This window comes from Scyliorhinus canicula, chromosome 5 (assembly GCF_902713615.1).
Source record: "Scyliorhinus canicula chromosome 5, sScyCan1.1, whole genome shotgun sequence".
In the NCBI taxonomy this organism is placed as follows: domain Eukaryota; kingdom Metazoa; phylum Chordata; class Chondrichthyes; order Carcharhiniformes; family Scyliorhinidae; genus Scyliorhinus; species Scyliorhinus canicula.
The window spans coordinates 183,195,402-183,222,557 of NC_052150.1; the positions used below are offsets into that span (position 1 = coordinate 183,195,402).

Below are 27,156 nucleotides of genomic sequence, written 5' to 3' on the forward strand. Positions count from 1 at the left end.
GTACCCTGTAACTCATGTGCTCCGCTCGCCGCTTTTTCTAAGGACAAAGCCAGCTGCAATGCTTGTTTGCAATCCAGCTTGGCCTCTGCTAGCAGATGTTTTTGTATTGCTAAATTATTTATTCCGCATACAAACAGAGCAGATGCCATAGAACACAAGCTGGAGGCAACATCCCATGTGCAGTGGGCCGCCCACACCCTGAAGACTTGACCGCCCATCAGGCTGAGGAGGGATCCAGAAGGGGAGGTGATGATCCAAGTTGTACAGGCGTCATTGGTCAATAAGTTGACAGACACCATGTGCCGCAGATGACTCCGTCTCAACAAAGAGACAGTGTGGCACCCTGTGGAGCAGTAGGACACCCCCACTCCCAATGGTAGAGAAGGTCACTGCGTCCTAAATGCCTTTTATGCCACCGGAACATTCCAGGGCTCAGGCGGTGGGATCTGTGTGGCATATCAAAGTTATCCACCCACATATGCATTCGGGAGGTGACAGATGCTCTTTGACCTTGAACGGGCTCACAAAGTTGCCCGGGCTTCAGGATTTGCCACCATCGCCGGGGTGCCCCAAGTCCAGGGCGCGATCGATGGCATGCATGCATGTTGCACTGTGAGCACCGGGGCATCAGGGAGTGCCCTATATTTATGGAAAGGGGGGTTCCACTCCCTGAATGTTCGACCATGTGTGGCCACCGCCTCTGAATCATGCACATATGTGCCTGCTATCCAGGGAGCATATATGACAGCTACGTCTTGGGACACTCCGAGATCCCCGGTTGATTCATAGGGGACACGGAATACTTGCTGAGGTCATGGCTCATGATGCCAGTACGTGGACCTGAGACCGAGGTGGAGACCATTATAATGAGGTCTACGTGGCCTCCTGTGCTGTCGTTGAGCAGTGCATCGGACTGATGAAAATGCGATTCCAATGCCTTGACTACCTTGGTGATGCCGTGCATTACACTCCCCAGAGGGTCTCCCGCTTTCTGGTGGCCTGCTGTGCCCTTCAGCAGCGAGGCTACATGCTGGGAGAGAAGCAGGAGGAGTAAGCGGAGGCAGAGGTACATGCAACCTCATCGGAAGCGGTGAATGAGGAGCATGAGGTGGTCCAGGAGGGAACGGTCGACGAGCTCGAGGAGGAGCCAGAGGATGAAGGACAGGCGGCAGCAAGAGTCCGACGGACCAGAGGATGTGGGAGACCCTTATTGTCTCCAGATACTCCCAGGACAAAGCTGTGTTCGTCAACTGAACACCCCCCCCCCATTTCCCTTTGACACCCCAATCACCCATTTACTTCCCTCCCCTCCCAAATCCCACTCCCCGATCACTTCACTCGCATTTCCCTCCTCATTCCCCTCTCCCTCATTCCCCTCTCCCCAATTCCCCCATTCCTTTTTGCTCCCTTCCCTCATTTCCCTGCCCCAAATACTCCCTACTCCCCTATTCCTCACGCCCCATCACTCAATCCCTCTCCAATCACCCTGATCCCCCTCCAAGCGTCTGTACAACGTCACTCCAGGATAATGGGCCTGTGTTGGAGCTGTCAGCGGGACACCATACAAGTCAGGAGAGTGACAATAATTTGCTGTAGGGAAAGCTTTGGTGCTCCCAGTTTCTGCTAAAGTCTGACCCCTGTCTTTCTGCTGACAGCGTGCTCAAACTCATCCTCTGAATGGTTTCTGCGTCGGAGGCTGATGATCTTGGATCACTGTGCCCAAGGAGTGTGTGTTGAGGGGCGGAGGTAAAAAGGAGGTGGGTGTGGTGGCAGGCCCGCTCTGAAGTTTGACGTGACAGAATCTTCATCTGTATGAGGTGGGACATGTTTTGATAGTGGTAGATTTCCATTCCCCATAGCTGAGTCGAGCCACTGTCCCCTTATTCTCTCCATCACATGGATAACCTATTTCCAAAATCAACTAACTGCCTGATCCTCTCACTGTCTTGTTTACTGCCTAAACCCTCATCCTTTACTATGCCACCTCAATTCTCAATTAATCCAATGCTGTTGGAAGGAACTCTGTTGTAATATGTAAACCGAGAGGGTTGATGAGGGCATTGCTCTTATTGTGGTGCACAAGGACGTCCAAACGGCATTTGGTACAGCGGAGTAAAATGGATAGTTACAAGACCTGGACAATACGTAGCTACAAGAGCTCATCACAGGCTAGGAATCCAGGGGCAAGACTCACCTTTGACTCCCCAAAGTCTGTCCACCATCTACAAGGCACAAGTCAGTAGTGTGGTGGAATACTTTCTTTTGCCTGGATGAGTGCAGCTCCAACAGTACTCAACAAGCTTGACACCATCTAGGACAAAGCAGTCCACTTATTTGTATCTGTACAACAAACATTCAATCCGTCCTCCACTGACATGCAGTAGCAGCAGTGTGTACCATCTACAAGATGCGCTGCAGGAACTCACCATGGAGCTTTTGCAGCTCATAAAGATATCCGCTGCTCTTGGATCGGCAACAAGTATCTTTCAATTCAAAACTGGCATAGATTGGTCATAGAGTGTATTCCTATGGCGTTCCTGACGTCTTTGATCCATTCAAAGCGATGCGTCCGTAGGTTATCTTTGTGATGGTGAGGATAAGGGCTCATCAGCCCTCTCGGTTTACATGTTACAACAGAGTTCCTTCCAACAGCATTGGATTAATTGAGAATTGAAGTGGCATAGTAAAGGATGAGGGTTTAGGCAGTAAACAAGACAGTGAGAGGATCAGGCAGTTAGTTGATGTTGGAAATAGGTTATCCATGTGATGGAGAGAATAAGGGGACAGTGGCTCGACTCAGGGTCATTCATGACACCAATGTTCTTGTTCCGTATGAGGCACTATTCAGGATAGAAGATCACAGAATTGTTACAGCGCATAAGGAGGCCAGTCAGCCAATCGCATCCAAATGCGTACTTCACCTAATGGCATTTCTCCTGCTTTCATCCCGCAGTCATACCTGGCACAAAGGAAGATGGTTGTGGTGGTTGGAGGTCAATCATCTCTGCTCCTGGACATCACTGCAGGAGTTCCTCAGGGCAGTGTCCCAGGCCCAACATCTTCAGCGCTTCATCAATGACCTTCCTTCTGTCATAAGATCAGAAGTGGGGATGGGTTTGCAGATGACTGCACAGTGTTCAGCACCATTCACAACTGCTCAGATTATGAAACAGTGCATGGCAAAATGCAGCAAGACCAAGGCATAGGGTGCGATCTTCCGGAAAAATTTCTAAGTGCTGTAGCGAGCAGGAATTGGCATGTGTTTCCCAGCGCTCGGCCCGGCATGCCCGGCAACACTATTCAACGTTAATTGGCCCACTTAACGAGGCCTCACGGGCTTCCCGCCCCGAATGCCGGCTCCTTAGCTGATTGGCTGTGACCGCGCTCGCCAGCCCCCCGCTAACAAGTTCCAGCAGCACTTGCTCAGCCAACCCCAGCCAGCTCACAACAATGGCGCCGAGGAGACCGGACCCAAGATTCGGGGATGCTGACCTGGGGAGGCTCCCGGATGTGGTGGAGACCAGGAGAAATGTCCTGTTCCCCCAAAGGTCCAGAAGGGTGAGCCACAAGGCAGCTAGTGCTGTCTGGGATGAGGTGGCGGCAGAAGTTAACTTGGGCAGTGCGACCAGGACTGGCCTCCAGTGTCAGAAGAAGGTCAACAACCTACACCGGGCAGCCAGAGTGAGTAGACACCAAAGTCCCACACCCCCAAAGGGAACATCTCCCCAGGTGACCCCTATGCCTCCCACTGACCACATATCCATTCTCCCACAGGCCCTCCAGCCATTGGTGGCGGCCCATCTCGGGCGGCCCCCTCTCCTGACTCCGAGGAGAACACCTTGGAGGAGAGCTCCGAGGATGCAACTGTTATAGTCACAGCACAGCTGTCATCCCCACCTTCCACCAGCGCAGATACACATACCTCGGTGGCACAAGCTGGTGGACAGGCTTCTGGGGCTCAATCTGGTGAACACCACACTGCTGCTGATGTAAATCTGGTGGAGGCAGGAACCCCCAGGCGAGACAGCAGTCGGAGGGCTGCTAGATCCCAGGACCCAGCTGGGCCCCAGCCTGACTCTGCGACCCTGGCACAGAGTTTCCCGGAGCTGATGGAGACGTTAGGGAGCGGCCGGAACATTCAGAGGGAGATGTCAACATCACTCCAGCAGATCCATGGCCAATTGGAGAAGTCCCACAGGCTACAGGTGCAGGAGATAGTGCCGGCAATGAGTGGCACCGAGGCCAACACTGCCAGGGTGTCGACCACAGCGGAAAGCCTGATGCATGACATCAACATCATAAGTGAAGGTGCCTAAGGTGTTGCCCAGTCAGTGACGGCCATGGCCGAGGGTCTCGGCATTATGTCTGCCGCACTGGGGGATGCCATCCAGTAGCAGGCCAACCTTGATGGAGTTCTGCGGGGATTGTCCCACTCTCAGACAGGAATGGCCAAGGCACTGCGGAGATTGTCGCAGTCGCAGGTGGGCATCGCTGAGGGTGTCAACATGATGGTGCGGACCATGGGGAGGCGCCAGGGCTAGCATAGCCAGATTATGCAGGAGCAGCTGTGCCTCCGTCCCAGGGCCCTATGTGCATTGACTTGCACCTGAATGCCAACCGGGCCCGTCCCATGGGGCGGCGAGGGTGGCCACCAGCTCTCCAGAGTTCTACCCCTCTGATGAGGCCGTGTCTTGGGGTCAGCACACAAGACAGACAGTGCATTTTCTGCTGCCAAGTGAGCCAGGGCCCTCCGGCCCCAAAGGCTGCCCACCAGGGGTGGGAATTGGCTTGATCGATTGGTTGAGGACCAATGATTGGCCCAAAAGGCTGTACCCTGCCTGGTAGCAGGTGGCAATTGGATCCTATTCCAGTGGAATGGTTCTCATAGACCGGAGGGAGCAGTTGAGTCTGAGACACAGAAAGACAAGGAGCTGATTTGTCTCCCTTTCGAGAAAGGCTGTGAGTGCTGTATGCCTGAAGCTGCAGATAACCCGAATGAATTAATCTACAGGGGAGCCATTACAGGCTGCAAACAAAGACAAGAACTTACTTTGTCTCTCTCCAGAAAGGCTGTGAGTGCTGTATTTCTGAAACTAGAGACCTGAATGAATGTACAGTAAATCCTTGAAATGAAAACAAAGTCGTAAGGTGCTATAAACCAGCATCTGAAACTATCTGTGTGTATACAGTTGGTGTGTGTGTGGGGCAAGTTAAAACAGGCATTGGGAATTAGATAATCATTAACCAGTTGTATTTGCCACACAGTTCATAATAGTTCTTGTTATAAATAAACAGTAATTGTGTTTAAATTTAGAAACCTGGATTATTGGGCAGCCAAGAGCCAATGACTGGGTATTTTTCTAAGAATTATTGCTCAATTCACTTGTGTTGTGACTCTGGGTCAATGAGGCTAAAATTGACTGCGCAGAAGCCAAGGTGTCATAACACTGACAATTTAGAAACAATAGAAGGGACAATAGATATGTTGGTTAGATAAAGCTGGGTATCATCAGCTTAAACGTGGCAACTCACATGTTTTCAGATAATGTTATTGAGGGGCAGCATGTAGACAAAAACAGAAGGGGGCTAAAGGTTAGACCCTTGGAGGAGGTAACTATGTGGAATAGGAAAAGAAGCCATTGCAAGCAAAGTTCTGGCTATGAGTAAGTAGATAAGAATGAAACCCGTCGAGTGCAATCAAATTGAGCTGGGCAATGGTGGCGAGGTATTGGAAGAGGATGGTGCAATCAACTGTCTTAATATTTGACTGGGGCAGTACACCTCTCACACTGTGACACAGGCATCCTAAAGTGAGCTCAAGGAGGACAGAAACCTCTCAGGGAGCCCTTCTGCTCAATTGATAGTCCTCATTAACACAAATGAAAGCTTGTGTTGAAGCACCAAAGAAAACTAATCACAGAAACACAAATGATACAGTACAGAAGAAGTCAGTGGCCCATAATCTCTGTGTTGGCACTTTGAAAGAGCTTCCTAATTGGCTCACCCCTGTAACTCTGTAAATGATCCTCAATTACTTATGGAAATTATTATTGAATCTGCTTCCATATCTTTTTAAGGTAATGAATTTGAGATCATTACTCGCTATTCATTTCTTTTCCCTCATCTCGTTTGGTTCTTTTACCAATTAACTTAATTTGTGCCTTACTATGCACCCTTTGCCACTATAGTTTTTCTTTATTCATCTTATCAAACCTTTTGTGAGGGTCATGAAGAATCGAGCACGAGTTTGAAGAGTCAAACAGAAAGTAACACTATTTCCAACAATTCCACAAATTACTAGCAGTTCACGACTGATGCCCTCTCTAGCTGATAGCACATTGTCCAGCTCTATTTATACATCTGCACTGCTAATGATTGCCCTTCCCCACCCCACCCCTCATTGAAGAAGCTCATATTCCCCAAGGAACATTTGGTAACCAATTGTCCCCAGCCAATAGGATCCAGGCAGGTTATAACAAACCTTCAGATAATGGCACTATTTTACAATTGGGTATTCTAATTTGCTGGACAGTAAACACATTTGCTAATTTGTGGAAACTGTAGCATTCACACGTTGATGTAAGCGGGGCTTCAATTAATACCATGGTGCTGTCACATGAGCCTTAAATTTTATCACTGCCAGAATTTTCAAGACAATATTTAATTTTTGCAAAATTAGGTGAGGCTTAGATTTTAATAAAAATATATAAATAAGGCAGACTATTAAATATCCCTTTTACAACATGGAAGCTATTAAATAAAACTGACCTTCCAGACAAGCTTGTGTTTCCTTCAGTTTGTCCTTCTGAGCTATTTCTAGCAGTTTGGCTAGCTGGTTGAAAGTGTACACTTTGATGACACCAGTAGAAGCCTCATAAATCAGAAAGGGATTTCCATCCATATTTTCTTTTGATATAACAGTTTTTTTGCTGTGATAACAAAGGAAAGAAAATTAAAATAAAAACTTGCATATTCAGTATCTTCCTTCATTCAACTCACAATCTAATTGAGCAATGAGTAGTGTTAATGTCGGAGGATTTAGGACATGAGCAGATAATTTTGTGTGAACTACAGAATAGTTTCCAGATAATGACCATTACTAGATTGTTAAAATGGTGCGGTGTGATTTGAGGACAACAATAAAGACCCAGATTTTATGTATCGGGGTCCACCATCTAGCAATTAGTATACATATTAACCGTAACTACTCTTATGCAACTGGCTTAAAAATGACAATATACAAGACATGGGAGCAGATTATCTGCTGGAAAAAGATACCATGGAAAAGTGGTGGAAAAGATACCAGGGAAAAGGGTACATAAATAACACAAATTTAAAAATTCTGGGGAAATTGTTTTGGCCTTATATAAAAACTAATACCTTTCTTTATTTTCTTTTTAGAAATTTAGATTACCCAATTATTTTTTCCAATTAAGGGGCAATTTAGCATGGCCAATCCACCTACTCTGCACATTTTTGGGTTGTGGGGACGAAGCCAACGCAGACACGGGGAGAATGTGCAAACTCCACACGGACAGTGACCCAAAACCGGGATCGAACCTGGGACCTCAGCGCCGTGAGGCAGCTGTGCTAACCACTAGGCCACCGTGCTGCCCTTATAAAAACTAATATAACCACTCTGAACTTCACTGTATATTTTCTATTTCAATTTTGGGAATGAAACAATTCAGTTTTAATATTTTAAGTAAAATGTCTTAAACAAGATAATGGCAGTGAAGAGGTGGAGATGTAAATAGAGAATTGCATAAAGAGACAAAAATCAAAATAGATTCCAAAAAGGAGAAACAAACATAAATGTTGGTCGTTATTCGCCTAAATATTGACAATGAATTCAGATAAACAGGGGCTAGCTTGCAACCATAGCAGGTTATAACTATCTTCCTTAATCGTGGTTTCCCACCCACTGTGGTTGACAGAGTTCTCAACCATGCCTGATCCATCTCCCACACCTCTTCTCTCACTCCTACCCCTCCCTCCCAGTACCAGGATAGGATCGCCCTTGACCTCACTTTTCGCCCCAAAGGCCTCTGCATTCAAAGGATCATCCTCTGCCCATTCTGCCAACCCCAGCATGATGCCACCAGCAAACACATCTTCCCCTCACTCCCCCCTGACAGCATTCCGCAGGGACCATTCCCTCTGGAATACCCTGATCCAGTCCTCTATCACCTCCAACATGTCACCCTCTTCCCATGGTACCTTTCCATGCAATCACAGAAGCTGCAACACCTGCCCCTTTATCTCCTCCCTGCTCAACGTCAAAAGGCCTAAACACTCTTTTCAAGTGAAGCGGTACTTCACGTGCAGCTCCTTCAATCTGGTCTATTGCATTTGCTACTCCCAACGCGGTCTACACTACATTGGAGAGACTAAATACAGACTGGGTGACCGCTTTGCAGAACACCTTTGGTCTGTCCACAGGCAGGACCCAACCCTTCCTTCACTTGCCATTTCAACTCACCGTCCTGCTCTTAAGTCCATGTTTGGCCTGCTCCAATGTTTCTGTGAAGCCCAACCCAAACTGGAGGAACAGCGCCTCATTTTCCGATTAGGCACGTTACAACCTTCTGGACTTAACATTGAGTTCAACAACTTTAAACTGTCAACTCTCTCCTTCACCTTAACCCCATTTTTATTTCTATCAATTAATTTTCATTTCTTCCATTGATCTGTCCCCCCCCCCCCCCCCCCCCCACCGTCTCCCCTCCCCCGCCCCACCAGGGCTATCTATTCCCTGTTCCAAGTTGTCCTTTGACACACTGTTTACCTCTGTTTTGCCATTAACATATTCTGATGCCTTAATATGCCACTATCAGTACCCTTCTCAGTCATTATCACCACCATTTCCATTCCCTTTGTCTTTTTGTCCACAACATTTTTTTCAATCTCCATCTATTGCTAGCCCTCCTTCCCAAGCCCCCCCCCCCCCCCCCCTTCCCCCACAACAGTATAAATCTCATCCTATTTCCAGTCCTCTCTAGCTGTGAAAACGTGCTATTCAGACTCAAAACGTTAGCTCTGCTCTCTCCACAGATGCTGTCAGACCTGCTGAGCTTGTCCAGCATTTTCAGTTTTTGTTATAATTATAACTAGTTACTGGTGTTTCATTTGCTGTGAGTGGGTTTTATCAGTGCCATATCTATTCAATGTAGCCAAATGTTATACCCACCACCCCACCAGCATTCCAGTAACTGCTCAGTTCTTAACTAAATTCCACAGCTTCCAGATCCCCTGCAAATCATTGCCTGTCAACGTTACAGTTTTGCTTTAATAATGCACAATTCGACAGTGCACAGTGCAGCAGCACACAAATCTAATTACGCTGGAACCCACCTGATTTGATAATCTGCCCCAAACGCGGATATCTCCAAACTTGACTTCCATTCAAGAGGTTCTCGAAACACAAAAGCTGCTTCCTGTGGCTGCTTGGAATTAATATATTCCACAAATTTGATAATGCTGTTCAGGAGGGAGACGTTCAGCGGGGTAAATTCTAACTTGCCGACCCCGATACCAGCCGCCGTCCACTGAGCTGCTCGAGTCAACGCTATACCCATGGCGATCAGTGACTGCAACAAAGCGAAAAAGACATGGGCAAAGTTAGTGGGGGACTAAAGGAATTGTTGGAACTTCCTTGCTTCAACCGTTCCTACTTGTACAGAATCCACATAAATAAATGACGCCCAAACATCCAGGGATGAGTGAAGAGAATGAGATAGTTTCACGCACTTGTCCTCTTTCCATCTGATCAACTTTCAAGATCAGCAGCAAAAGCGTCCCATTACCATGCGCGATGCAACAAATGCTTACATTTTATTGTTCAACAATATCGAAGTGAGTGATTGTTTGTTTATATATATATAAATAAATAATTTGGAGTTAAACCCCAGAGCGTTGAGGATCAATTCAGCATGGTGTCCATTCTCACTCTCGCCGCCCCCTTTCCCAACAGCTAATTGAGTTGTAAAGTTTAGACATGTTAACCGGTCTCTTTTCAAGCTACCAACACACTGCAAATGCACAAAGCTGGCAGGCTGACTGACTGTTTGGGGACATCACGCTCTCGGCCCGTCGCTGGAGGAGGATGAAGGCCCCGGAGGAAAACCCCATCATCCTAACCCTCTTGCCACCCCACCCCCCGGGATCAATACAAGCGAACCGACATGCAGACAACAGCCTCACTTAGTTTCAGGTAGGAGCGCCCCAAAAATACGTCCAACCTGCTACCTCCGTCCGGCCACAGCGGTGTGAGCGGTCACCATGGGGACCAGCGGGCGCCGCCGTTGCTAAGCTACCGTTTCAAACACCTCCGGCCGGTTCCCTCCTGTCGCGAGACCGCGAGCGGGTGCAAACCGCCTGAGTGGTCCACTCCTGCCGCCGTCAGAGGTTGCTTTGTGCGAACGTAATTCAATAATCTAATTCCTGGCAAGGGCTAAACGAAGGAAGAACGTTCATTTATTGACCGCAGGCCAGGGTGAAATCTTTGAGGTGGAGTACGATTTTTTTAAAAATGCTTGGGAAAATAATAGACGTCATAATTGATTGTGGTAATAACGCACCGACTGTTAGGATGGGGGACGGATTTCTTGAGTGAATGCAGAATTATGATTCTTTTTTGCAAGAGTCAGGAACAGGATAGACCTTTAATTATGGGTGGTCAAAGTATTACATCTTCAATACAAACGTGGGCGAAACGGAAAGTTCAAGTGCACGTAATGTCATCTCATGTACATAACCAGGTTTGGAGGCGGCTGCGAAACCCAAACAAAATAGCCAAATTTTGAGAGTACCAACTTTATTCACTTGAGTATTCTCAAGAGTCGGCCTTGTAGGTTTGAATTTAAGGAAGAGTTTCTTTAGGGAGGTAATGGATCAATATATGATAACGCAAAGCAAAGGTAACCTTAAAGGCATACCTTAAAGACGTCAATAAAGCAATTTAAAGAAAAAAAGTAATTGAAGGTAATTTTTTGGGGTATTGGGTTATTCATCCCAAGGAACAGGACACTAAGAGGAGGGACACCCATGTCTAACCAGAGAAGTCGGAGACTGCATAAAAGCAAAATAAAAAAGCCTATAATGTAGGAGTATTAGTGGGAAGCCAGAGCATTGAGAAGCCTTTAAAAGCAATAAGGTGGGGAGAAGATGAAATAGGAATGTAGCTAGTAATATAAAAGGAGATTGCAAGATTTTTTATCAATATATAAAAGGGAGGCAAGAGTGAACTTTGGACCACTGAAAAAGAGGCTGGAGAGGGAGTAATGGGGAGCAAAAAAATGGCGGAGGAACTAAATACTTTGCATCAGTATTCACAGTGGAAGACACTAGTGGCATACCAATAATGGCAACGATGTGGAGATGCCGGCGTTGGACTGGGGTGAGCACAGTAAGAAGTCTTACAACACCAGGTTAAAGTCCAACAGGTTTGATTCAAACACGAGCTTTCGGAGCGCAGCTCCTTCCTCAGGTGAATGGCGAGTTATGTTCCAGAAACATTTATATAGACAAAGTCAGAGATGCTGGACAATGCTTGGAATGCAGGCATTTGCAGGTAATCAAATCATTGCAGATCCAGGGAGAGGGATAATCACAGGTTAAAGAGGTGTAAATTGTCTCAAGCCCGAACAGTTGGTAGGGTTTTGCAAGTCCAGGCCTGATGGTGGGGGGTGGATGTAATGCGACATGAATCCAAGATCCCTGTTGAGGCCGCACTCATGCGTGCGGAACTTAGCTATAAGTTTTTGTTCGGCAATTCTGCGTTGTCGCATTGGATCTGCAATGATTTGATTACCTGCAAATGCCTGCATTCCAAGCATTGTTACCTGAGTTCTTGTGTTCTGGGGAAATGGGCCATTAGAATGCAAATGAGCGGGGGTTTTCGATTGTGTCTAGCTATCTGGGTTGCAAATACACACACAAGCTTTGAGTCTGTCTGAGTCCTGGGTTGACCATAATTCCCATGGTCCTTTGCAGGTGGCCTTCTGAGATGGCTATAGTTGGATTCCAGAGGATCTTCGAGATGCCATTATTATCAACTATAAAAAAAGGTAGAAGCGTCAGACTGCTTCAATGACCATCCTTACTAAGGCTGAGAAGACAATGGCTAGAATACCTCTGAACAGGCAGGTAACTACCATTGTGGAAGAAAACCTAGCAGAGAGCCAGTGCAGCTTTAGAGTAAACAAACACCATCGTAGTATCCCTACAGTGCAGAATGAGGCAATTCAGCCCATTGTGTCTGTACTGACTGTCTGAAAGAGGACTCTACCTCGGCCCATTCCCCTATCCTATCCCATAACCCCAGCTAACCTGTGCATCTTTGGACACTAAGGGGCAATTTATCTGGCCAATCCACCTATTGGAAATTGGAGCATCTGGAGGAAGCCAATGCAGACACTGGAAGAACATGCAGACTTCACATTGACAGTTACACAAGGCCAAAATTGAACCCCAGTCCCTGGTGCTGTGAAGCATCGGTGTTAACCACTGGGCCACCATGCTGCAAATACATGGAGCTGAATTCTCCGCCGTCGGGATTCTTCGTTGTGCTGGCAGCCCGGGTGTTTCCCAAAGGCTTGGGGCCGCTCCACAATGGGAAATCAGATTTCTGGTGTGGCGCGCCATTGGGGTTCTCCATCCGGTGCGGCGAGACGGAGAAACCTGTCCATGGTATTTGCACTTTGACACACAGAAGAAAAGTGTGAGCAAAACAAAGGCCTGTAAGTCACTTTTGTAAACCTCACCAAGGCATTCAATACTGTGAGCAGGAGATGCACTCTGGAAAAACCTTGAAAATCTTAAATGCCCAACTAAATTCCTGGCTATAGTGAAGTGATTTCATATAAATCAGTATGGAAAAGTCAATCAGGTACAACAGAAACCTCAAAACCCTTCCTTTCCACATCTTAAATGGTGTGAAGCAGGGATGTGTGTTGGCCCCAACTTTATTCACCATCTTCTTCAGTATGATGCTGGGTTGCAGTAGTCAACAGAAGACCTTGAGGATGGAGGTTACTTACGCTTCAGGGTTGCCGTGGGTGCTGAAAGAGAGCCATAGCTTCTTAACCGTGGATTTCGATGTTTTGGACGACATCCAATGGACTTACAGTCACTTGGAGTGGCCATCCACCAGGAGTAAAAACATTGACCGGCAAAATCAGCATGTAGGTGCACCCAAGGCTGGCCTGGCCATTCCCATGGATGCAGCTGGCAGGAGCTTCTGCTGTTCCTGGCATAGAAACATAAATAGAAGATAGGAGTAGGTGGAGGCCATTTGGCCCTTCGAAGCTTCTCCGCCATTCATCACAATCATGGCTGACCATAGCATTTTAGAATCTACAGTGCAGAAGGAGACCATTCGGCCCATCGAGTCTGCACCGGCCCCTGGTAAGAGAACCCTACCTAAACCAACACCTTCACCGTAACCCAGTAACCCCACCCATTCTTTTGGACACTAAGGGCAATTTAGCATGGCCAATCCATCTAACCTGCACATGTTTGGACTGTGGGAGGAAACCGGAGCACCTGGAGGAAACCCACACAGACACGGGGAGAACGTGCAGACTCTGGATAGTCAGTGACCCAAGGTGTGAATCGATCCTGGAGCTGTGAAGTAACTGTGCCGACCGTGCCACCCAACTCAATAAACTAATCCTGCTTTCTCCCCATAACCCTTGATCCCATTCACCTCAAGTGCTATTTCTAGCCGCCTCTTCAATGTATTCAATTTCTTAGACTCACCTACTTTCTGTGGCAATGAATTCCATAAATTCACCACTCTTTGTGTGAAAAAATGTCTCCTCATCTCTGCCCAAATAGTGTACCCCGAATGCTCAGACTGTGACCCCTGGTTCTGGACACATCCACTATCGGGAACATGCTCCCTACATCCACACTATCTAGTCCTGTTAGAATTTTATAAGTCTGTATGAGATCTCCCCTCATTCATCTGAACTCCAGCGAAAACAATCCTAACCTAGTCAATCTCTTATACGCCATCCTTGGAATCAGCCTGGTAAACCTTTGCTGCACTCCCTCTAAAGAAGGAACATCCTTCCTCAGAAAAGGAGATCAAAACTGTTTTGTTACCTGTAGAGATGGTAACTCAGTTACAGTAGACGCTCTGGAAAGAAGCCTAGAAGTCGTCCAGAAGTTTGATGGTAGGTTTATTGAGCAACACAACTTAAATAACTGCGTGAGCTCTTACTTAAAGAACTGCACTTGTAAATGAGGTTACAACTTTTCTATGCTCTGCAACTAGGCCTGACCACATTAACAGCCCTGAGCTAAATTTCCGTTCCTGTTCCCCTCACAGTCACATCAGCCAAAGTGAAGGGGCAGGCTGTCGGCGTCACTTTTATACATGCCCGGGCTGCCCCCTGGTGGTCTTTCCATTACCCATCAGCCCCTTCTCTACACACTCAAGTAAGGATCACTACAAAAACTACACATAATATTCTAGGTGTGGCATGTGGTGCATTGTTGAGTCAATCGATTGATCGTACCATCCAAGCCTAGCCATTACACTTAACTGCAGGCCAGTATCTTCATATTCAACACTCCTTGGTTTTCAGTTGTGCAGATCCTGAAGGATTGCTTGTCTGCCCTGGCTTGGGACCGTGATGCGAGCCCCTAGAGGAGGACGCTGTCTACCACACTGAGCTCCTGCATTTTGGCTTCAAAGGCCTGTAGCTCTTTGCTACAATATAGACCAATACAGAGTCCTTTTGCCTCCAGTTGCGTGTATGGGTGGCAGTGACTGGCAAGGAGCCCATGAAGTTATGTGTCAAAATGACTTATTCAGCTCTCGTGGGGGAGGGGGTGGGGGGGGGGGGGGGGGGGGGGGGGGGGGGATGCGTCAGCAGCGGGAGCCTGCTCAATGCATCCGCATTCGCAATTTGCGCATTCGCAATTTGTGTGTCTGGGCAATGCTCGAAGGTGTACTCATACGTTGCCAGCAACAGAGCCCAGACGGACATATTAGCGGGATGGCTTTCCCTTCTTTAGAAAGCTCTAGCAATGCTTATGGTGGATCACAATGGTAAATTGACGCCCATACACTTACCGATGAAATTTCTTCACCATGAATATGACGGTTAGCCCTTTTTCTATATCGGCATAATTGTGTTCTGCAGTGGCCAAAGTCCTAGACGTGAATGCTTTTAAAAAATATATTTTTATTGGGTTTTATACATGATATAAATACAGATATATACACAGCAAAACAAAACACAAAGGAAGTAGGAACCATGTAACAGAAAAGGGGGTATTCACCCCTCCCAACCCTTTCTTCTCTTTCTTTTTACAAAACAAAACAGAGTAGAGGTGAGTGCTGTCCCTGATGCTATTTACATTTTCTCAGTACAGTTGCCTTGGCCCTTGTTCGTTTCTTCTTCCCATTTTTTCTTGCTTTCTGTCGCCTTGCTTTGGTTGTTGTGGCGGCTGTCTTTTCCTGTGGCCCCCCCCCCCCCCCCCCCCCCCCACGTTTGTGTTCCCTTGTCTTTTCTCCCTTCTGGCTCCCCTCTATTGTTCTCCCCCCGCCTCCTCCCTCCCAGCCTCCCCTTCTTCTCTGTTACCCCCCTTTCCTGATGGGAAATTGTCCCCAGCAAGTCTGGGGCAAGACCAGAACATGTGGGCGTGGTTGGCCGGACCTTGTTGGCACTGTTTGCATCTGTCCTCCACCTCCAGGATGAACCTACCTATTTGCGTTCTTCTTACCACATTCAGTTGGGTTAAGTTTAGCCTTGTGCACGTGGAGGTGGATTGACCCGATGTAATCCCCTTATAGGAGGCCTCCACCTCACAAACCCAGTTGGCTTCTGGCTCCTTTATCCATCCCATCACTCTTTCCGCTGTCGCTGCCCAGTGGTAGTATTGTAGATTGGGAGGGCTCGTCCCCAGCCTGGATTTTGTTTCCTGTCGGACCATCTTTGGGATTCCAGCATTCTTCCCCCGCACACAAACACCATGATTAATTTGTCCAGTGAGTTAAAAAAGGCCTTGGGGATATAGATCAGGATGGACCTAAGTAGGAAGAGGTACCTGGGCAGCACGTTCATTTTGATCGTCTGCCCTCTCCTCGGCTGGGAGAGTTGGAGTGTGTTCTATCTCTGCAGGTACTTTGTAACTTCCCCCATCAGGCTGGTTGGGTTCCATTTGTGGATCCCCGTCCAGTCATGAGCGATTTAAATCCCCAGGTAGCGGAATTTGTGTCGGGCTTGTTTAAACGGCAGTCCCACCAGTGCTGCCCCTCCCCCTTGCGGGTTCACCGGGAAAATCTCGCTTTTGCTCATGTTAAATTTGTAGCCCAAGAAGGCACCAAACTCTTTCAGGAGCGCGATGATTCCTTCCTTGCTGCTTTATGGGTACAAGGTGTAGAGGAGCATGTAATCTGCATAGGGTGAGACTCTGTGCTCTCTGCCTCCTCTTTGGATTCCCCCTCCAGTTCTTTGCTGTTCTGAATGAGATCACTAATGGTTTGATCGCTAGGGTGAACAGCAGCAGGGGCGATGGACAACCCTGCCTGGTGCACCTGTGCAGCTGGAAGTAGTGGGAGCTGGTGTTGTTTGTCTGTACGCTTGCCATGTACAGGAGCTTCAACCATGAGGTGAAACCTGTTCCGAGCCTCAACTGCTCCAGTACCTCTATGAGATACTTCCACTCAACTCTGTTGAAGGCATTTTCTACGCCCAGGGAGACAATCAACACAGGTGTTCCCTCCCTAGATGCCATCATGATCACGTTCAGCGGGCGCCTGATGTTTGACGTTAGCTGTCTACCTTTGACAAAGCCCATTTGATGCTCTCCGACCACCTCTGGTACGCAATTCTTCAGCCTTTTGGCTAGGCTCTTGGCCAATATTGTGGCATCAAAATTTAGTAGTGAGGTGGTTCTGTATGAACTGCACTCCGTCGTGTCTTTGTATTTTTTAGGTATTAGCAAGATTGAGGCTTGTGCCAGCATGAGTGGCAGTGTGCCCCTCTCCAGCGAGTGAGTGAACATTTCCCACAGATGCTGTCGCAAATCTTTTGCAGACGTTCGCCGGGGACCCGTCTGGTCCCGGCGCCTTCCCCGCCTGCATGGAGATAATACTCTCCATGATCTCTCCCAGTTCTGACGGTGCTTCCAGTCCCCGTTTCCTGTCCTCCCCACGACTGGCATGTCCAGTCCATCGAGGAACTGTTTCATCCCCAAGTGCCCTGCTGGGGTCTCTGAGGTGTACAGTCCCCTGCAAAAGGCCTCAAAGGTTTTGTTAACCTTGTCAGTCTGTTTCTAGTGTGCCTCTGCTATCTCTAATTTGCACAATCTCTCTAGTGGTTGCCTGCTTTCTTAGCTGGTGCACCAGCAAGAAGCTAGCTTTGTCTCCGTGTTCGTATAGGGTCCCCTGTGACTGGCGAAGTTGGTACACCGCTTTCCTTGTGGAGAGCAGGTCAAAGTCCATTTGTAGCTTTTTTATGTCCACCAAGAATTCCATGGTCGGGGCCTCGCAGTATTTATGATCTGCCTCCAGTATGGAGTCAACCAGCTGCTCCCAAGCCGCTCTCTCCTTTCTGTCTCTTTGCACTTTAAAGGCGATAATTTCCCCTCTAATCATGGCCTTTAGCGCCTCCCAGAACATGGAGGGTCAGACCTCCCCGTCTTGGTTGTCTTCTGTATATTCAGCTATGGCCTGTGACACTCTCTCGCTACAAGCTTTGTCGGTCAGTAATGCAGTGTCCAACCTCCATGTGTGATGTTGGGCACTGCCTTTCTCCAACCTCACATCCATATAATGTGGAGCATGGTCGGACATTACGATTGTGGAGTATTCTGCCTTGACCAGCCCTCGAAGCACCGATTTCCCCACCACAAAGAAGTAAATCCCAGAGTATACGTTATGAACTAGGGAGAAGAAGGAGAACTCCTTTTCCCCTGGATGGGTGAACCTCCAAAGGTCCACCACCTCCATCTACTCCATAAAGCGACTAAGTTCCTTTGCCATGTCCGAGTCTTCCCCGTTTTGGGGTTCGACAAGTCCATCCGTCGGTCCTGCACACAGTTAAAGTAACCCCTCATGATCAGTTGGTGCATTGCTATGTCGGGGATTTCCACCATTGTCTTTTTAATGAATTTTGTGTCGTCCCAGTGGGAGCGAACACGTTAACGAGTATGACCGGTGCCCAATCTCGGGCCCCGCTGACCATGACGTACCGTCCCCCTGGGCCTGTTACCGTCTTCACGGCCTTGAACATCGTCCTCTTATTGATCAGTATTGCCACCTCCTGGCCCTCGACCTAGCTACAATGGTAGGTCTGTCCCACCCAGCACTTCCTTACACACAGTCGGTCCTGCTCTCTCAGGTGTGTGTCTTGGAGGAAGACTGTGTCGGCTTTCATATTTCTTAGGTGGGTAAAGACTCTGGATCTTTTCATTGGGCTGTTAAGTCCTCTGACATTCCAGGTGACTATCCTGATGGGGGGATTTTATCCCCCTCACTCCTGTGGGATTAACCATACTGGTGGACACGCCCCTGCATTCAGGGGTTTCCCTTTGTTAGGGGGCATCCAGCATGGGCGCCAACAGTGCATCCACCACGTGGTTAGGCTCCTGTACTTTGGGGTCACCCTTCGCCCAGAGACCGTGCTAAATGGTTACGTGCAGAGCTTATTTTGCTCCTGGCCCTTGGTTGCAGCCCTGGGTAGCCATATTATCGTTTTAACTCCACCCCTGTCTTTTTCTCTTTCCCTATGTCCCCTCCCTTCCCGCCCCCCCTTCCCATCCCCTTTTCCCCCTTTCCCCTGTGCCCCACCCCAGTCTGTCCCTCTTTCCCCAGCTCTTTTTCCCTTTGCTTCCCTATCCCCATTGCTTGTCCCAGCACCCCCTCCCCCCTGTTGTCTCCTGTTGGGGATGCGCCACGGCCTCTATTTGCTGCATGCTCCCAGTGCTAGCTTTCCCACTGGTGTGGTGAACCCCTCCCGGAAGTTACTGACCCGTTTTCCTCCCGGCCGCTCTCTGTGATTCCTGCCCGTTCTTTCTCCGTCTTACCCTGCACTTGCCCCGATTGTTATTCCGCCTTCCCTTTGTTGCTGCCCTTGTTTACATGACTGGGGCCACATTCTCCCACGTGAAGGGGTCGCTCAGGTGGCGGCTTGCTGCTCATCAATTGGCATGTGTTGGGGGGGGGGGGCGGAGAAGCGGTTCTTCTCTCACCTTCCCCATGTCGGTTTGCTGCCTGTCATAATATACACCAGTATATCATGGTGCAGACACACACACTGATTGACACACAGCAAGACCAAGCAACATACACAACACCGCAGCCAATCACTAGCTAGAGCACACTCACTATAAAGACAGAGGTCATCTGTTTTCCCGCTCATTCGGGATGCAGCCTCTCAGAAGGACAGAGCTCACAGCTTACAGCACAGATCTTCATCATGTGCTGAGTGCATAGACTGGTTAGGATAGACATAGATCTTTAGTTTAATCTAACATAGTGTCGACCCACAGTAAAAGTATGTTCAACAGTTTCTAGCTTAATAAGATAGTGTTGTACTATTTCAAGTGTTGGTAGCCTGTATGTGTCACTGCTGAGGTAAACGCAGTCTCCACGGATCCAGAGTACCCAATACATCACTGCCGTGCTGTTGTTCTTTGCAGGGGGCCCTTTACCGCATCCCCTGTTGTCGCTGCTCTTGTCCACACTTGCAACAAACTTATCTGCTTCAGCAGGGACTGTAAAAAAGTGTGCTTTGCCCTGATATGTGACCCAGAACTTGGCTGGATACAACATACCAAAGTGCATGCCGCTCTTGTACAGTGAGGCTTTCGCTCTGTTGAATTCAGCTCTGCACTTGGCCAGGTCAGCCCCAATGTGCTGATAAATTCTGAGTCTATGTCCATCCCATCTGCAGTTCTTGGACTGCCTGGCCCTGTGCAGGATTTTTTCCTGGTCCTGGTACTGGTGCAGTTTGGCTATTATTTCCCTCGGTTGTCCCCCGGCTTTGGGTTTCAGTCACAGCGACTGGTGAGCCCTGTCTATTTCTAGTGGGTTAGGGAAGGTCTCCGTTCCCACCAAGTTGCCCAGCATCTGGGCCACATCGTTCGTGGGGTCCCTGCCCTCGGTTCCCTCTGATTAGCCCACAATTTGCGGGTTCTGCCTCCTTGACCGATTCTCTTGGTCCTTGATCTTTCCCCTTAGGTTGCCCTGCATGGCAACTAGCCTCACCACCTCCTTCTCAAGGGCTATGATCTGGTCACTCTGGTCAGTTGCGGCTTTTTCAAGGTCCTTGAAGCTTCTTGGGCCTCCAGTTCCTTTTCGACCTGCTCAGGGCAATCTGTAGCCGCACCAGAGTTTTGGCCACCACGTCTTTCACTGTAGCCAGTATGTCCGTTTTAATCTCTTGTCGGTGTCCCTTCAGTGCCTCTGAGAGGGGTGCCATCCAGGTCCCTCCCGGTGAGGGAGGGTTTTGTGCTTGGCTGGTCCACCCTTTTCACTCCACCTCGTGCATGAATCAGCTCGTCCTACTCCTTTCCAGACCCCTTCCACTCGTGGTCTCCGTGCGGCCTCTGGACTGGCTTTTTCCGGTCATTTTACTCTCTTTCTTTCCCGCCCCATCTTGCTAATGTTTGGGGAACAAATCGTTGGGCTTTTTGACAAGGTTTGTGAAAAGTGATTGTTTTACAGGTCCACGGAAGGACAGCCTTCTGACGTGCCACTGCTCAGCCCAACGTCATTACCGGAAGTCTATGAATGCTGCACCGCCTTGGATCATCCTCCATCCTCCAGCCCGCCGGCTGTAGTGGCCCTTGGCCAATGGGCCTGGCCCCAACAGTATATGGGGCAGGACGGGGTTCTGGGGATTCCAATCCTGGGGCCGTCCTATGCTGTTTAGCTCCATCCCTGACATCTCCTGGAGTTTCTGGACTCCCTTTTCTGCACTCTCCCGTGAGAGGGAGATGCCGACGTACTTTTTGAGGTCCTGTAATGGCTCAACCAGCAATTTCCACTGGGTCGCCATATTGTTTACTCCGCATCCTAGGTGGTCCAGTAGCATCTCGTGTAGGGATGGCCCAAAGTCGCAAAACTCTTCCAATTTGTGCAATCATGCCAAAATCTCAATAACGGACTTCCCTGGGATCCTCTCGGCCATATTAAATTGATCCCACTGTACGATAACTGACAGCTTGGGGTTGGAATGGTTTGCCACCAGTGCCACTAGCTTCAAATGTCTTGGAGTCTGGAGCTGTGAGGTATTTCAGGCTCTTTATGACATTGAAAATGGAGGCGCTGCAGGAGGTCAGAAAAATTACCGTCTGGTGATCATTCCCAATGATAGCATTTGCCTTAAATAAATAGCGCATACGGTCCTCGTACTGAGTCCAGTTCTCTACACCTGCAACAAATGCCTCAAGTCTGCCAAAGAGCATCATTTAAAAAATTTTGCAAACCTTGAAGAGAGGTGGCTGTGCTCCAAATGGTTAGCAGTGCCGAAAGTAGTTCTGCTTTATCCTCATCACCAATTTATTTGTCATGGAGGAGTCTGGAAAGGAGAGTCAAAATATTGTGCATTTCCAAAAGGAAGGTATTTACAGGTTGTAGTTCCAGTTGGGACTACTCTGCAGCTTGGCTCCATCCAGGCTGGTTTTTATGGTACTGAGATAACTACTCTGCTGATGGGCCTCCGCCCCTCAGCAGGGAAGCTCGTACTCCATGAGGCCCACTGGGAGATTAATCGGGTTGTCCCCATGGGTCTGATGGGGTTATAACAGAAACAAGTCTTGGACTGATTAAGATACATTTGAAAATCTTTAAAGGCATTTATGCACTTATAAGTGTTCCATAAATCAGGTAATAATTAATTCTGAAAAAGGATTAGGAGTTTAGACGAAGGCAAATGTTATTCTTATTTGTAAAAAAACGTTGCAAAACGGACCCAAGAAACTACAGATCAGTTTGATGTCCATTGAGACTAAAGGTATGGAAACTTTTATTGAACATGAGCATCCTGATTTAGATTTATTGTCACGTGTAGTACCGAATACAGTGAAAGTATTGTTCTGCTTACAGTGCAGGCAGATCATGCCATATATGAAAAACATAGGACATAGGATAAATGCACAATATAAAGACATACACATCAGGTGAAGCATACGGAGTTAGTGCTACAATGGTAGAGAAGATGAGTAGCACGGTAGCAGAGTGGTTAGCACTGCTGCTTCACAGCGCCAGGTTCACAGGTTCGAGTATTGCTTGGGTCACTGTCTGTGCGGAGTCTGCACGTTCTCCCCGTGTCTGCGTGGGTTTCCTCCGGGTGCTCCGGTTTCCTCCCACAAGTCCTAAAAGACGTGCTTGTTAGGTGAATTGGACATTCTGAATTCTCCCTCTGTGTACTCGAACAGGCGCCAGAGTGTGGCGACTAGGGAATTTTCAAAGTAACTTCATTTCAGTGTTAATGTAAGCCTACTTGTGACAATAACAAAGATTATAGAGAGATCAGTTCAGCCCATAAGAGGGCCATTCAGGAATCTGGTAAAAGTGGGAGAAAAGCCATATTTGAATCTGTTAGTGTATGTTCTCAGACTTTTGTATCTTTTGCCCGATGGAAGAGGTTGGAGGAGAGGATAACCCGAGTGGGAGGGGTCTTTCATTATGCTGCCCACTTTCCCAAGGCAGCAGGCGGTGTAGACGGAGTCAATGGATGAGAGAAGTAAAATCATGAAAGATGACAATATGGACTTATGCAATAGAGGTTTTACAGACAGAGGAACTGTCATTTGTTTTATGTAGGATGTCTTTTGTTCAGTATCTTCATAAATTATCAAGAGCTAGGGGCATAGCACAGTGACTAAATTTGCAGCTACCTATATTACTAAGTAAGTGAAGGTAGACCACTAAAGCTGAAAAGAATAGGTATTTGAATATACTCGGGAATTAGGCAGACATATGGCAAATTCAATGTTAAAAAAATACAAAGTTCTTTACATAAGAACAACAAATGCAGGATTTCTTCAATGGAAATAAAATAATGTATTTAGAAAATGAAAGATGTGGGGATCCCGATTGTAGGAGTATGCATGTATTTGGGATAGAAACTTGGAGGAAGTTGTACAGGGTTGACGTCAGGAGCGCCTGATACTGATGTATCTAATGATATTACTATGATCCTGGAGTGCAACCCTCAATGGAGTGCCGGGAGTTTGGTGAGGAGTGGAGGGACGTGCTGCTATGCTTTTTCTAACGTTTTCACCTTGTAGGAACTGGTTCTTGCTCTATTGCGGCAGCATGGTAGCACAGTGGATAGCACTGTTGCTTCACAGCTCCAGGTCCCAGGTTCGATTCCCGGCATGGATCGCTGTCTGTGTGGAGTCTGTACGTTCTCCCCGTGTCGGCGTGGGTTTCCTCCGGGCGCTCCAGTTTCTTTCCACAAGTCCCGAAAGACATGCTGTTTAGATTAGTGAATTGGGCATTCTGAATTCTCTGTGTGCACCCGAACAGGTGCTGGAATATGGCAACTAGGGAATTTTCACAGTAACTACATTACAGTGTTAATGTAACCCTACTTGTGACAATATTATACAAGGGAACAAGCTAGCTGTTTTGTGAGCATCTGGTAAGTACCTGATGATTTGTTACGGTCAATTTTATTCCTAAGGTTTAAAATAGTACAGGAATTTGTGGGAAGATAATAGAATACATAAAATAAATAATTGAATAAAATAATTAAGCAGTTAATTAAAACAGATAGAGGTAAATTTTCAGGTACCGCCCACTGCTGAGATTTAGATTTGTTTTTATTGTCACATGTACCGAGGTACAATGAAAAGTATTGTTCTGCGTACAGTCCAGACAGATCATTCCATACATGAAAAAAAATCTTAGGACATACATAAATACACAATGTAAATACATAGCCACAGGCATCGGGTGAAGCATACGGTGTGTAGGACAGCTCAATAGTGGAGATGTGTGAAGAGATCACTCCGTAAGAGAGTAATTCAGGAGTCTGGCAACAATGGGAAAGAAGCTGTTTTTGAACCTGTTAGTGTGTGTCCTCAAACTTTTGTATCTCCTGCCCGATGCAGAAGTTGGAAGAGTAAATACACGGGTGGTAGGGGTCTTTGATTATACTGCTCGCTTTCCGAAGGCAGCGGGAGGTCTAGACAGAGTCAATAATTGGGAGGCAGTTTCCCGTGATGGACTGGGCTGTGTTCATGACTCTCTGTAGTTTCTTACGGTCTTCGGCCGAACAGTTGCCATACCAGGCTATGATGCAGCCAGATAGGGTGCTTTCTATGGTGCACTTGTTAAAATTGGTAAGAGTCAATCTGGACATGCCGAATTCCCTTAGTTTCCTGAGGAAGTATAGGCACAGTTGTGCTTTCTTGGTCATAGCGTCGTCATGGGTGGACCAGGACAGATTGCTGGTGATATGCACACCTAGGACTTTGAAGCTGTCAACATCTCCACCTTGGCACCATTGATGCAGACAGGGGTGTGTAGATACTTTGCTTCCTGAAGTCAATGGCCAGCTCTTTAGTTTAGCTGACATTGAGGGAGAGATTGTTGTCGTTACACCACTCCACTAGATTTTCTATCTCCCTCCTGTACTCATTGTTGTTTGAGATCTGACCCACTACAGCCATGTCATCAGCAAACTTGTACATGCAGTTGAAACCAAATTTTGCCACACAGTCATGTGTGTATAGGGAGTATAGTACGGGGCTAAGTACGCAGTCTTGCAGGGCCCTGGTATTGAGACTATCGTAGAGGAGGTGTTTATCCTTACTGATTGTGGTCTATGGTCAGGAGGTCGAGGATCCAGTTGCAGACGGAGGAGCCAAGTCCTAGGTTTTGGAGCTTTGATATGACCTTAGCTGGGATTATATGATGAAGGTGGAGCTGTAGGCAGTGAATAGGAGTTTGATGCAGGAGTCCTTGTTGAGATGCTCCAGGGATGAGTGTAGGGCAGGGAGATGGCATTTGCTGTGGACCAGTTGTGGCGGTATGCAAATTTCGGTCAATCAATGCATTCTGGGAGCATGGAGTTGATGTGTCTCATGATCAACCTCTCGAAACTCCATAATGATCGATGTCAAGGCATCTGGTAGTCAGTGTGGCACGTTGCCTGGTTCTTCTTTGGCACCAGTATGATGGTGGTCTTGATGCAGGTAGGAACCTCGGAACAGAGTAGGGAGAGGTTGAAGATGTCCGCGAACACATCTGCCAGCTGGTCCACACAGGATCTGAATCCACGACCAGTGACCCCATCAGTACCCGTCGACTTCCAACGGTTCACTTTCAAGAAAACTGATCTGACTTTGGAACTGTGACAGTAGACATGGGTGTGTCCAAGTTTGCTGGAGCAGTTGACAAAGGTTTGATGATTTCCTGCTCGAACCGAGCATCCTTCTTCAGCAGCAACATCCAGAGCTGTGCCTTTATCTAACGCGAAGTACAAGGGATGCAGCTGGCTGCAACCAACATTACCTCCAAGTCACACAATATCCTGACTTTGATATATATCCTCAGTTCTTCAATGCTACTGGGACATTTTCCTGGAACTTTTTGCCAAACAGCGTTGTGGTACTGTGTTTCAAGAAGAAAGCCTGCACCACATTCTCAACAGCAACCAAGGATGGGCAAAAATGTTCTAATTGCCTGTAACATCACTTCCCAAGAATATAAGAAAAAAGTTATTGAATTAATTGAAAGGAAAATTGGATGGGGTGAAAACTAGGGTATCAATTCATTATCACTAATTTAATGTTACCACCAAAATTCACTTGCTTCCCTTATCTTGCTTTCATGGTCTTCTTCCTAAAGCTACAGGATTAAAATTCCAAGTTGTCATACAATATCTTATATCGTACTGTTTAAGCTTATTGCTTCTGTGCATATATGTAATTTAATCTTTCACTATGTTTTTAATGTAAAAAAAAGTAAGATTGAATAATAGCACTACTGTCTCACAGCGCCAGGGACCCGGGTTCGATTTCAGTCTTGGGTGACTGTGTGGTGTTTGCATGTACATAGAACCCCTGCAATGCAGAAGGAGGCCATTTGGCCCATCAAGTCTGCACTGACCCTCCGAAAGAGTACCCTATCCAGGCCCAGAACTCCTCCCCATCCACATAGCCCCAGCTAACCTTTTGGACACTAAGAAATGAAATGAAAATGAAAATCGCTTATTGTGAAAAGCCCCTAGTTGCCACATTCCGGCGCCTGTTCGGGGAGGCTGGTACAGGAATTGAACCGTGCTGCTGGCCTGCCTTGGTCTTCTTTAAAAGCCAGCAATTTAGCCCAGTGTGCTAAACCAGCCTCTTAGAAGGAAATTTAGCATGGCCAATCCACCTAACCTGCACATCTTTGGATTGTTGGAGGTAATTGGAGCACCCGGAGGAAACCCAAGCAGACACGGGGAGAAGATACTATTAAATAGGTTGAACCTTCTTTCCCCAATTAATCTGAAAGGTTTTGCTTAACTGTCAATTGTGTTGGAAGTATATTTAGAAAACTGTAATTTTTATCTTGGCACCAATATTCTTTTCAGTTACGTCATATAATCCTTTACAATGTGCACTGTTAAAAGCCCCTGTTACCCACCATGCACAGGAAGTTTTTAACACCTCAACTATTCTCCATGCTAATACTTTCCTATTTCTCATAACCAATGTTAAAATGACTGAAGAATGAAACTGCACAACTGAAAAGCTTTTAATTACTTGTGAAATACTTGTCATACTTTGTTTGTTTCCTTTGAAAAAAACGAAATAAAATACTGTATGGTGATCCATAATTATTACCATCAGCACCTTGTACTTTATGACATGGCATGGCCTCTACAATCGCCCATTTGAGGTAACAATTATATTCTGTATTGAAACACCTCGTAACTGATGGCTCCACCTTCACTTTTTAATTTAACAACATTCTTGGCTTCTCAATCTTATTTGACCTCAAATGGAATTCCCATCTTCAAGTCCAAGTCCATTGCCAAATAACTTGGCTTTCTCCTTCATGTGAAACATTGAAATCCATCCAAGGCTTGGATCTTGCCTCCAAATGTGGGAAGATTGTTTTAACAAAGTAACATTTTTACAGGATATTGTAAAAAGGCCAGTCACTACCTATCTCATCTTTACCCTGCAACCCAC

At 47.2% G+C, this 27,156-nt stretch overlaps 1 protein-coding gene across 4 annotated transcripts in view; it reads right to left on the reverse strand.

Moving 5' to 3' along the window:
• Nucleotides 1–10,315, reverse strand: part of odad2 (outer dynein arm docking complex subunit 2) — a 434,182-nt gene extending 423,867 nt beyond the window's left edge. For 2 of the 4 annotated variants that reach the window (XM_038798210.1, XM_038798206.1), the window contains exons 1-3: nt 10,204–10,315; nt 9,355–9,590; nt 6,769–6,929 (exon numbers count right to left, since the gene is read on the reverse strand). In XM_038798210.1, coding sequence (XP_038654138.1) covers nt 6,769–6,929; nt 9,355–9,578 — 385 coding nt within the window. In that variant the 5' untranslated portion in view covers nt 9,579–9,590; nt 10,204–10,315. Of the gene's footprint in view, nt 1–6,768; nt 6,930–9,354; nt 9,591–10,064; nt 10,106–10,203 lie in introns of those variants that run through there. The other 2 variants (XM_038798208.1, XM_038798209.1) reach the window with 2 other exon arrangements.
• Between the last annotated feature and the right edge of the window lie 16,841 nt (nt 10,316–27,156).